Source organism: Eurypyga helias, unplaced genomic scaffold (assembly GCF_000690775.1).
Source record: "Eurypyga helias isolate BGI_N326 unplaced genomic scaffold, ASM69077v1 scaffold22027, whole genome shotgun sequence".
In the NCBI taxonomy this organism is placed as follows: Eukaryota; Metazoa; Chordata; class Aves; order Eurypygiformes; family Eurypygidae; genus Eurypyga; species Eurypyga helias.
Window position 1 is genome coordinate 25,747 of NW_010261394.1, and position 12,290 is coordinate 38,036.

Here is a 12,290-nt window from a genome sequence, read left to right on the forward strand (position 1 = left end):
CACTTCTAACTGAATAAGTGTTTATTAGATTTGGATGCAACTTACTGCTGTAGACTAGTGAAGAACCATCCCACGTGGACTGAATAGAGGTATTTGTGTATATGCAGAAGCCACTTCACACTGATTGAAGTATTCAGTATTTCTGAGCATGTAGCTCTTGAAGGGAGCTCCTCTGCTCCTCTGCCATTTTGACATCTCAGGATGAATGCAGTTTTGCTTTTGAAAGGTTGACCAGCCATCTGAGAGTTTATGGGCAAGGATCAGAGGACAAACCAATACAAGTGATGTCATAGTAAGTGTCTACCAGAGACTGCCTGATCAAAAAGGTGAAGCCCACATAGTCTTCTTTAGCCAACTGGAGGAGGAAGCCTTATGACTGCTGGATCCTGCACTCAGGGGAATGACCTGACATCTGCTAGAAGGGCTATATGGCTTGGAGCAAGCAACTCAGAAGATTTTTGGAATGTGTTGACAATACTGGGTTGATGCAGGTGATCAACAATCCAGCTAGAGAAGATGATCTGCTGGTTTTGTTAGTCACAAACAAGGTGGAATTATTTGGAAATGCAAAGATCAAGCGTCTCATCAGCAATGACCATGAGACTGTGGACTTTGAAATCCTAAAATAAATGACCAAGTGATTGCTCAGATATCTACTGGGCAGATCATATGTGAGACTACCATGAAGAGAAAAGGGATGCCAAAGAGCTGGCTGATTTGCTAGGATGACCTCCTCAGAGTGCAAGAACTGTCCATGCTGATGTGCAGGAAATTGAGCAAGCATGACAGAAGGCTAGCATGGACAGCAGTCAGAAACAGGTCTTCTCAGAGGTGCATCGTGGTAGTTCAAGAGACAAGGGGTACAAGCTGTGACATGGGAAGCTCCAGTTAGATGTAAGGAGAATGATTTTCACTGTGAGGGTGGTCAAACACTGGAACAGGTTGTGCAGAAAGATTGTGGAATCTCCATCCCTGGAGATATTCAACACTTATCTGGACATAGCCTTGAACAACCTGATCTAAGTGGACCTGCCTTGAGCCAGAGGACTGGACTAAGTGGCCCCCAGATGTCCAGTTGAACCTATGTTATTGTATGGTTCTACGATTCTGTATGTAGTTACCATGTTGACTATTAGATGCATGGAAAGAAGTGAGTGAAAAATAGTTACTATATCTTGGTCTGTATCACAGACCTATTCAATGAAATGGATCTACTTTCTAATGAAAAAGTAGTTTCTGCTATTTTATACCAGGTTGTTGGGATTTTTAAACTTAATCTTTGTTACAGTGAAGTTAGGTCATCTTTATATTTTAGAATGGTAATTATGAACTAAAATTCAGATCCTTGATATTAATTTTCTGAAGTATTCCATAAATTGCAAAATTAAGAATACAGGAAAAATTATTTATATATACTCCTCAGATTGTAATCCTAGACTGAATTATATCATGAACAAGATTAAAGCCTTAATCCATCACAAACATCATAGTAACAGGCATCTGCCATTCTTAATGCAGATAAACCTTTATATGGGATGAGAGACTTCACTGCTGCGTTCCTTAGATTTTTGCTGGTAGCAGAACAAAAAATACAAGTTTGGAATTCAGATTCTGTTCCAAGCACGCCGTAGACCTCTGAGTTGGCACATTTATCTTATTTGAAGTTCTCTACATAAGAAATTCAGGCACTTGGAATGGAATAAATAAAACTTCCCAAATTTATAAGCATCAGAAAATGGGTTACTGAAATTGGAAGTTTTAGGCAAAAAATAAACAGTGCTACCACCTACACTTGTAATAACACACCTTCCTTAGATTTCCTCAAGATATGCCAAGTCACCTCACTGCTCAGAGGATAAAGAATGGTTTAGAGTTTCAAGCTTATTCCACCTAAACCACTGAAGCCATTTGATTAAACGAATGGTAAGAGCCATTCAGCAAGAACAAAAGATGTCTACTACAACACTTCTTGAAAAAGAGCTGAGAAGAGTCCAATACATATAAACACAGTGAAATTCTTGAGGATTAAATTGCACAACAGAGAACAAAGCAGAGAACGATTGGAAGGAAAGGTAAAGGTCTAAAGAAGGATCAGCAAGGTTTAGTAAATGTGTTTCTCCACTGAATATGACAAAGGGTTCCTTCTGTTTCAAAGTGGGGGATACTATACAGTACTATTTATAACACTCTGAACAAGTTGTTCCGGAAATCAGTGAAACTAATATTCAGCTTATCAGGAATTTTTATTAAACAGTAGTAAATGGCTTTAACACGCCTAATTTTGTAGCATATTGCCATATTCATAGCCATGAACAATAAACAAACATATTAAACCCCAAATGTCAATATCCTAGTGATTACAATATGTAGACCCCCAATACAAATTTTAGTGGCAGTAATTTCGTTGACTGTCACAGGTATGGATCAGCTCATTCTTGCACCACAGCAATGCTCAGAAGAGTTCATGATTCATTTGGCCAAATATTATTCTTTCTGATGTTTCTGAATAGCTGACCCGTTAGTGTGATCAAAAGTATCTGGGAAAGGAAAAAGGGTGAATTACAAACAACAAAGTGCTGATACTCACTGATGACTGAGCCAATCTGACTGTTAACCTGGCTCCTATGCAGGATATAAAGGAAAATGACATGTGCCTGAAGAAACAAGCTGAATTCTCTGCTCCGGCACAAGCTTGCTGTGTGACCTTGAGGTCACTTGAGTCACTTAGGTCCACATCCAGAAAAGTGTCTTGAAATCTATTTCAAGTGGCACATAATTCAGTTAAGTGTTTCACTGTCCCATGAATCTGGGTGTTAACCTCTTCAATGAGGATAACAGCTCTTTCCCACATGACAAGAAGGTGTCAGTGATAGCACATTGAAGATCATGGGACACTCATGTACTATGCTAGTGTGGATTAGATGAGTATAAATAAAAAACATTTTCATCACTGAACTGGTCCACTCCATAGCCAGAATGTTTTTACTACACAACTCCATGGGTAGATACTATATAGGGAAGAGGTAAAATAGGTCATACTTTTAATTCTCTGAATAAAAATTAACTAATCTCATTTTCAACCTCAGAATTTTACATATTATCAAAAATTCTTCTGCCTGCTTGATGGTACTCAACCTTCAGGGTGTCTGTGGAGTGAACAATCAATTCTTGTTGCAATTATTCATATTTTGTTTTGATATTGAAAGTTTTATCCATTTTTACCCAATAAAATTTTCTCATAGATATGTGAGGTCAGGTGTTTCATAATTTTATGCTTCTTGATTGAGCATCTTCATGGACTAGGTTCAGTACAAGTCTTTTGCTCCCCAGATGTTACATTGTCTTTAACTGCTTCCTGTCTTTGCAATGCCATTTGCTTTCACAAGTCAAACATTTCAGTCAACATGATGCTTAAATATATGGAAGTTGTTGGTAAACAGTGCTTGATCTTACTTCTAATTCAAATGGATGGAGAGCTTTACAAAACTTAGGATAGTGTGCCAAACCCAAATGGCACTGAACTGATTTTTACCACAGCAGAATATCAATATTTCATGGGTTTTTTGCTTAAAAGTACTCTTACCTGTGTAATTAGCAGGCTGATAGTAATTGCAGTTAAGATCAAAACATTGTTTTCAAACCATGTATTTAAATATTCTCCGCATCCCTAAGCAAGTACAGATGAACAGATTCAAGAAAAATAATTTCAACTTTTGAATTCATATTGCACCTTTATAAACACATACTTATAATATATATAGAATATAACTTTCTGCATGTTATGATGGGGTCTGATATTTAATTGCCAGAAAGCAAATACAGCAGTAATGTATACTACGGAGAGTTAGCTATAACATTTTTTAAATTATCTGAACTAAACAGATTGTTCTTAAGTAAATCTGATATTTTAGTATGGAAAATTTCCAGAGCTTGTGACTTAATCAAAAAGGAATTTCCTTTTATGTAAGTATAACTGAGAGATTATCTTACAAGTGAATGCTTGAAAGAATATTTTCCAGTTTTCACTGATTCTCATGCATTTTGCATCCTGAAATGGACGTGCATATTTTCCAGATTACAGTCTATACTTATTATATTGCTTTTAAAAAGAAATTATAAATTATTAAATAACTTAAAATAGCTATAAATGGTAATAAAACATATAAATAAATGCTTTCTATATTTGAAGTGATCTTTTAATAATGACAGGAGTTTCTAGAAACAGGGAACTATTCCAAAGTGATGCACAAAGGAAGACAATACCAGATGTTAATTGAAAACATTCTGCATTGTCAAGAAACAATCTTTGCCCATTTAATTTTTGTTCTCATTGGTTAGTCCTATTAAGTGTTTAAAGAATAAAATAATATGTATCTCTCTGCTTCAGTTTTCTGTTATCAGGTGATGAAATCTGATGGTCCTGTGCAAACTGGTGACTTGATATTAAGACATGTAAATGTTAATATGAACTGGTCTTGGGAAACGCATCTCATGTTTCAATGTCTTGCTCATTCCTCTTATTCTGTAAACTACTAGGGATGCTCTGGAAACAGGTAATATAAACAGTTGGAGACGTTCCTGTCATTCTGTAAGTAATGAATAGTAATTGCAAGAAAATGTACTGTATACTTCTTATATGCTGTCACTTTCCATTGTCATCACTGATGTGCACAGCATGAATTTCTGAATGCCAAGATGCTTACTACTTCTTAAACCACTAGTAAATGTCCCTGTGATACTGATTTGTGACAGGCACAACTCCTGTTTTCTTCAAATATCCTTAATTTAGAGCTGCCTACATGACTGACACCTGATGAGTAAAAAACAAGACTTCAGCATGACCAAGACAAAACAATGAATATCATTACTACTTTGTCATTTGTAAGCCAATTGTTGGTGGAAAACATGTATTGTATATTTTTTCCACAGTCCATTTTGTAGCAAAAGTTACATTCTTCAAGACAAGTTTTTTTTATTTCTTACCATATTATATGTTGAATCTCTCAGGACATCACAGAACCATTTCTTCAGATGAGATTTTGTGCATGAACATGGGATCTGAGTACTATTTTCCTTGTTTTTATTCCTTTCCCACTGTGTGACATTGTATCTTCCACAGCATTCCATCTAGAATAGAAATCCTTTAACTTGGTAACTCCAACACCTAAAAAACCTGTCATACAGAGGAATTTTTATCCCAACGAGTCCTACATATTAGTTAGTTGATTAGATTAGCTGGACAGTTGCCCTCTGTATTCAGTAGAGAGAGGTTTCTGCAGGAGATGATTCACCTTTGTGTATATATCATTTCCCATTATATGCCCTATATAGTCCAGATTTAAGAACAATATGATCTTAAAATATGCTTTTGAAAGGAACCTTCTTTTAGAGTCTAATTATTTAGAACATATGCAAATAGAAAAAAAAATTACAAACCTGGATTAAAGCAAAATATTTTGACTATCACCCTTAACCTAAGTAATTTCAGGGTAGAAATTGTGTGTAAGCAGTAAGCTATACTAAGGATATCCTTGCTGTGAATGATAACAAAAAGAAGAAAGAAATCTATAAATTATTGGAAACAACATAAAGAATGTTGTTTCATAATGAATGGAGTAAATGATGACAGATTTTCTAAAACAGTAAATAAAAATAAATCCACAGACACTCATCTAAAAATTGAAATGAGAACTGGATTTTGAAAACTTAAGTTATTCCGTTGTCAGTTCTGATGTCATATTTGCAAAAATAGGAGAGATCTTTAGAAAGTCTCCCTATTCCAACTTGGTTTTTAGCAGCAATAGATCTGTTGTGAACACACAGCTCAAACTTGAAGCACAAAGCAAATACAGTGCCCTGTTAAAATGGATTATCAGCTAGCTCCTTCCAATAATCTATTTCAATGACAGTAACACAAAAACAAACCAAATCACCAAACAGCTTGGAGAACAGAATTCTTGTAAGGTAGGAAATTTCAGTTTTACATGTTGAATCAAGATGAAACTGCAGAAATTATTGTTTTGTAGGATGAAAAGGCTGATGTATTTTAACCTAGAGATGCTAAGCAAAAGCATCTTATTTTGATGTTTTAAAGAGCCAATCCAAATTAGGCTGCTTCTAAATTTTGAAAAATTAGGTAACTTGGCCACAACTGTTCTTTCTCTGTAAAAACATTCAGTTTCAACAACTCTGTAGGTTCACTTAAAAAAAGCCACCAGATTTAAGCAGTACAGGACGGCAGTATTTTATTCAAAAGGGTGATTACAGTTCACCTTGGCAGATTTATTTTTATCTGTCTTAGATACCATCAGCAAAATATCCATAGAGCACTGACATATGTAACAATTTAAACATGTCCACCAGTATAGGTGGTGGGTACCTAACACAGCTCCCACAATAGTTCAATAAAACTAAGCTCAAGTGTACCCACACATATCCTAGCCAGACCATTGACATCATGAGGTCACCATTAATCACTGGAGAAATCATGAATGCAATGAGAGAAGACTGGATTTTCAAAGAACGGGTTTTAAATATACATTAGAAATGCATTTGTAATCTTGAGTCTAGACATATGGTTCGTGAGTTATCTGGAATCATAAATTATCTTCACCATTTGTCAAGAACTATATAACTCGATTCTGCAAGAAGTCATATTAAGGGAATCACAGCTGGTATATAAGAGCATATTAAGCCATATTAAACTGTTAAGCTGTAGTGTTTGTAATTAAAAGCTCATGATGTGGAATTAATTTGAAGGGTGGATAGCAAGCCACTCTCAAAAATGATGCTAACAACTTCCAAAATAATTGATCCCATGCAAATGCTTTAAGGACTTTTCTGAAAAAGGAAAGAAATTACATGCTGCCAGGCCACAAAAAATATTATTATTAATATTTAAGTATGTGTACTCCAAGTATTGATTTCCAAGCTCATCTGAGGGTTTAAGCATTATTTGAGACAGTCTCTGTGTAGTACCTATTCAAACACTCTCACAGTAGGAACTCTGCTTTGACCTCATAGCATTTCTGCTTGTATATGGTTCATGTCAGTCCTAAGACCTAAGCTGACCAAGTGTTTTACAATATTTAGCACTGTCAAAGATATTAGATATCATCTGTTTCATCTGCAGTAAACTTCAGTGACCAGAACTGTCTACTCCTACATACATTGACAAGTCCTTTAAAAGCCTGGTCTCACACATAATAATCCATTTAACAGCAAGTAATCTGCCCACCCACATCAGATACAAGCAGTGAGCCTTGAAGAATTAACCCTTTACTAAAGGTGTTTGGTTTTTTTTTAAAGTAAATTCAGATTGGTATAAATTTTTTCTTGTTGTTGTTGATGCAGTATTTTTGGTGATGATATTCTGTGGGCTTTTTTCCTTACATTGTGCTGCACCGCATTCAGAATGTTCCACACGGGTTCCTGCTCAGCCAGACTCTCATTCCCGTATTCAGAAATAACTTCATCAATTCTGTTGTTCCATTGATTGTGTACCTGTTCATAAATATTTATAGCACTTGGTATATGCATATTGATGAGTGTGAACAGACAGTACAATCCTTGATCTTTTATTGATTTTCAGGTTTCTTCAAGGGTTACTTTGCAAGCAACAGCATTCTAATCAATTTGCCAAATATAATCTAAGACATGTCATAGCCATTGCACTAATGAGAAAGCTGAGAGCAAAAGGAGAAGATAAATGAAGTGAACCATACCACATACACACCGCAGGCAGAGACAAGGTGATTAGCCCAGATGGAGCCAGAACAACCAGGGAACATAGTTTAGATGTACCTCATCTGTCCTGTCATACTTATTTCTATTAAGCACAGCACCATATAATAATAAGCACAAACCCAAAATTGATTGTACAGCTAATGTGATACAAACTTCTGTGAACACCATACAATCTGGCCAGGACATGTATTGCTTTGGGCTAGGGGAGTTAGCAGCCCATGTTGACCCTAGATTAGGCATCTTTGCTGAGACTGTTAAAATACACCTTCAGCAGTAACTGAAATGAACAAGATGATCACAAAGAGTAGGATTATAGAGAGAGTAGCAGAAAATTCACGCAGAGGAGAACTTCACTACTTCTCTTTTACAAGAGCCTGTAGTGATAGGACAAGGGGTAATGGGTATAAATTGAAATCAGGGAGGTTTAGATTAGATGTCAGGAAGAAATTCTTCACAGAGAGGGTGGTGAGGCACTGGAACAGGTTGCCCAGCGATGTTGTGGATGCCCCATCCCTGGATGTCTTCAAGGCCAGGCTGGATGTGGCTTTGAGCAACCTGGTCTAGTGCAAGGTGTCCCTGCCCATGGCAGGGGGGTTGGAACTAGATGATCTTTAAGGTCCCTTCCAACCCTAACCATTCTATGATTCTATGATTCTATGATTCTAGGACACTGACAGGATTCACTGCAAAACAAGAGAAAAATTAAGCTTCTCCAACTCATTCCCCTTGCTACAGCCATCCTAAAATCAAAATTCAAAATCTTTCACAGTGAAAGACAATGTTACCATCATTTATTATACTTCAGCAACACTTAATTAAGGTTGAGATCAAGTGCATTTACAGTTGAGGTAAAATAAATGCAACTGTAATCTTTCAACCAATTTTCCTAGCACAAATAGCTGACTCCAGAACGCATCATTCCCGACAGTTAAAATATTTCAATATGTAAAACCATCACATAAAACAGGGAGGACTCCATCATTATAAATTAACATATAATGAGGAAATTTTGATGATAAAAATTCACTTTGATGGAGTAAAACTGATTTATTTGTGCTGTGCCCTGCCTGAATAGCAGCAGGAGAACTGTACGAACCTTATGAGATCAGTGTCATGGGAGGTTTTCTCAAACCACAGATTTTGAAATTATGGAATAGGAAAGCACCAGACCAGGATCTTCCACATAATACTGTGAGAAGTGCTCAAGATACTGGAGTTGCTATATGTAGAAAATAAATGGCTGAATAAAGTTTCAAAGCTGTAAAGTTTTGAAACAACAACTATGCTGGGATTTATTGTTGCTTTCTGTTGTCAAAAGCAAAGATACATATTCCTTGTGTTAGGCCTCTACTTGGACCTCAAACAATAAAATTAGTAATTCACAAACGTACTTTGCATGTCATGACAAGAGTGTCTTCTACTGTCAATTGCACAGCAGACTACTGTTACCACATCCTAGGAGGCACAGGTTAACATCTAATGCTTTCTCCTACCACTGCTGATGTCCAGATAAGAGAGACTTTCTGAGTCACCCCTCAAAACAGAATAAAGCTGTCCTTTACACTGTTGATTCCACATTCCTGAAAAGGAAAGTTTTGTTGCAGAGGAGAAGTGGGAAATATATTTCCATGCACTCTCCTTTACAACTATTGAGCCATGAAGAATTCCTCAAGTTAAGTTTTCCACATCTTCTACTATTCCTGGTCAACATGAAGGATACTGAAGTTCAAACAAGTGTTGATAGAGCATATAGTGAAAACTGAGTATCAGAAATTTTTTAATTAATTGCAAGAAACTATTTTGAAATAATCAGCAGCCTCACATAATTTATTTGCATACCTCTTCTTTCTTCATGAATATCAGCATGGAAGTTGCCATCTGGGTAACAAACAACAGGATCTGAAAACTCATATACTGAAAAGAAACCAAATTATGTATAAACATACTATTGAACAAGTGAGCAATGCAATAAAAAATTCTGGAAGCCCATGTATAATCCTTCATGACTATTATTTAGAGTCATTCCAACAAAAATAAGAAACACTTTTTCCTGGAAACCCTTAGAAAGTGACATCATAGTCTAAGAGGCAGGCTTCAGGCAAAGCACAACTCACTAATTTGGGCTTAAAGACAAAGCCCTAACTTTCTTGAAAGTGAAGAACAAAAGCTGTTGTTAAGCAGCTGTGCTTCACTGAGCAAAAACCCTTATTTCATTATTTTCTGTTTGAATTATCATGGTACCTAAGTCTCATGCCTAGTCAAGGACTCCTTTGAGCTATAAGATGCACAAACAAAATTAAAAAATAGTTGATTTTCTTCATTTTTCACTGAGACCAAATTTCCACCCACAGAATCTAGATATTGTGGTACTAGATACTTCCATGCTAGTACCACACTTCCACTAGATATTTCCATGCTAGTAACACACTGGATACTTCCAAACTAGATACTTCCACACTTCTTTCTTTTTCATAATCAAATAAATTGTGAAGCAAACACTACATGTCCAGGGCAGTAACAGTAATGAAAAAGGAACAAGATTCCTGGGTATAGTACCTGGATTCCTCTCACTGATGTGCCAAATAGTATTCATAGTGCTTAACAAATGAATCAGTGGAACAGTTCTCTGCTTCATCTTTCACATAGTCTAAACCAGATTGCTCAAAAAAGGTGACAATAAACAAAAAACAAAGGAAAAAGTGTAATCAAAGTGATCATGAGAATGTATAATTACTTTCTTACAGATTTGTTAAACACTGTATGTGGAAATCACAACATCAAAACAGGATCACTTTTCGTGCACACAGAACTCCCTTTCATTTCATGAGAAAGTTGGTTTGTTTCACACTTACTGTAACTAGTAGACATTTGATTTCTTTAACACTTCCAAGGATGCCCAGGGCTGATGTAAAAGTAATAACAGATCCAGTTCCAAGTAACATAGACGAAATATATCCCACTAGCTGGTTCTCATCTGAAGAAACTGTAACACAGTGCATTCATACTATCACTGCTCTTCTTTTTTGAGACTTCCACTTACAAAACTTACTCCAGAAAAACATTTAAATCTTCACAATGCCATTAATGAAAGAATGGAAATAGTAGAATGATACAAGGGCATTATTATGATATTCTTTCTTTTTCATTATTATGATTATTTTTTCTACAGTCACAGAAAAAAAGATATATTTTCATTTTCATAATTTCACAGGATGGTGACAACATATGAGATATGAACAGAACATACTCAGTTGAACAGTATGAAACACATAATGAAATAAGAGAAAAATCACAAGTTTACAGAATTTTTCTGTTTGACAAATATTAGTAGCATATGTACACATCCTATACAGACATAGTTATAGTTCTCATTAAACCAGACTCATATTCAATACTATTTTTCCCTTTTTGTGACTGGTCACTTTCCCCTTTCACAATTTTTGCATAGATATGGAAAGTAGCAGGGTTTTTCATTACCTCCATCTCAAATGCTTCATCCCAGAATTACTGTATTGGATGGTTCCCATACTACCATTTGGGAGCTGATGGTCCTTGGCATAGTCAAGGCAGACAACTCTTTAAGAGCACAGCTGCAGTTAAGTGACACAAAACTTACATCTCTGTGAAACCATTTGATAGACACTATGGGAGAAAGGAATATCTATATGGGGAGACCCAAGCTCCAACTTGTCTTCATCCCACCCAAATATACACCTAAAGGATTTATCCACCTAAAGGATCTATCCACCTAAAGGACCTAAAATCTTGTCAAATGCAAGCCAAATGCATTTATATAAAGAAAAGATCAATAGAGCTGACGTATATTTCAGTGATTCATCTATCAGCCATACACCAAGAGAACTAAATCAATTGTATAATTTATAAACATATATAAACTGAGATATACTGATATGTATTTTCCCTTATTTTGGTAACCATGCTGTCTAATGATGGAAAATACACCCAACACAAAAAATAATCTGTTTCAATCCAATACTGCCACCTTGTGAAAACAAATCCTATAGCTGTTTCTGTTCATTTATCTTGCCGCCATTTGAAATAAAAGAAAAAATCTGTTTATACTCACATAACACACTGAATAAATTGTTTCTGTCAAATAAAAGCCACAGGCCAAATGTAAAAAGCATAAGACCCAGAGCCTGAAAAAAGAAGCATTATTGGTTCAATTCAAAATGTTTTTCAAAAATTAATTTGAAGCTGCTAAATATGAAAAAGAAAACAGAACTTTTACCAAAAAAACTCCATTGAAGACATTCAAGTAGTACTTCTGCATTAATATTTTATCTCTTATTTTCATTCTTCTCTTTTCAGTTTTGAAGCACAGCTGAAAGCATAATCATATATTCAGTTCCATATAAAACAAGGATAACTAAGCCTATCAGTTACAACAGGATTTATTTTTTCAGATGATGTTTTATAAATTTAAACAGTCACCTGATACATTGAACAAAACATAATAGCAACAGCAGAAGCATCAAGATGATGTCTGGTCTCAATCTCTTCTACTGTTATGTTGTACACAT

The 12,290-nt window shown here is 35.6% G+C and overlaps 1 protein-coding gene across 1 annotated transcript; it reads right to left on the reverse strand.

Annotated features, from left to right (window-relative positions):
* Positions 1 to 2,462: 2,462 nt before the first annotated feature.
* Positions 2,463 to 12,064, reverse strand: TSPAN19 (tetraspanin 19). The gene is made up of 8 exons (XM_010155365.1): positions 11,999 to 12,064; positions 11,834 to 11,906; positions 10,599 to 10,729; positions 9,586 to 9,660; positions 7,393 to 7,503; positions 4,984 to 5,127; positions 3,584 to 3,667; positions 2,463 to 2,537 (listed from the first exon to the last, which is right to left on the reverse strand). Exons 1-8 carry the CDS (start codon positions 12,062 to 12,064, stop codon positions 2,463 to 2,465), a joined length of 759 nt encoding a protein of 252 aa, XP_010153667.1.
* Positions 12,065 to 12,290: the final 226 nt, after the last annotated feature.

What these genes read in the sequence shown, in the direction of transcription:
- TSPAN19 (XM_010155365.1), bottom strand. Translation starts at nt 12,064, where the DNA reads ATGAAAATAAGAGATAAAATATTAATGCAGAAGTACTACTTGAATGTC. An exon ending in CAATTTATTCAGTGTGTTAT is followed by an intron (nt 10,730 to 11,833) that starts GTGAGTATAAAC and finishes ACTGTGTTACAG; the next exon opens with TTTCTTCAGATGAGAACCAG. An exon ending in TCAAATGTCTACTAGTTACA is followed by an intron (nt 9,661 to 10,598) that starts GTAAGTGTGAAA and finishes GTTTCTTTTCAG; the next exon opens with TATATGAGTTTTCAGATCCT.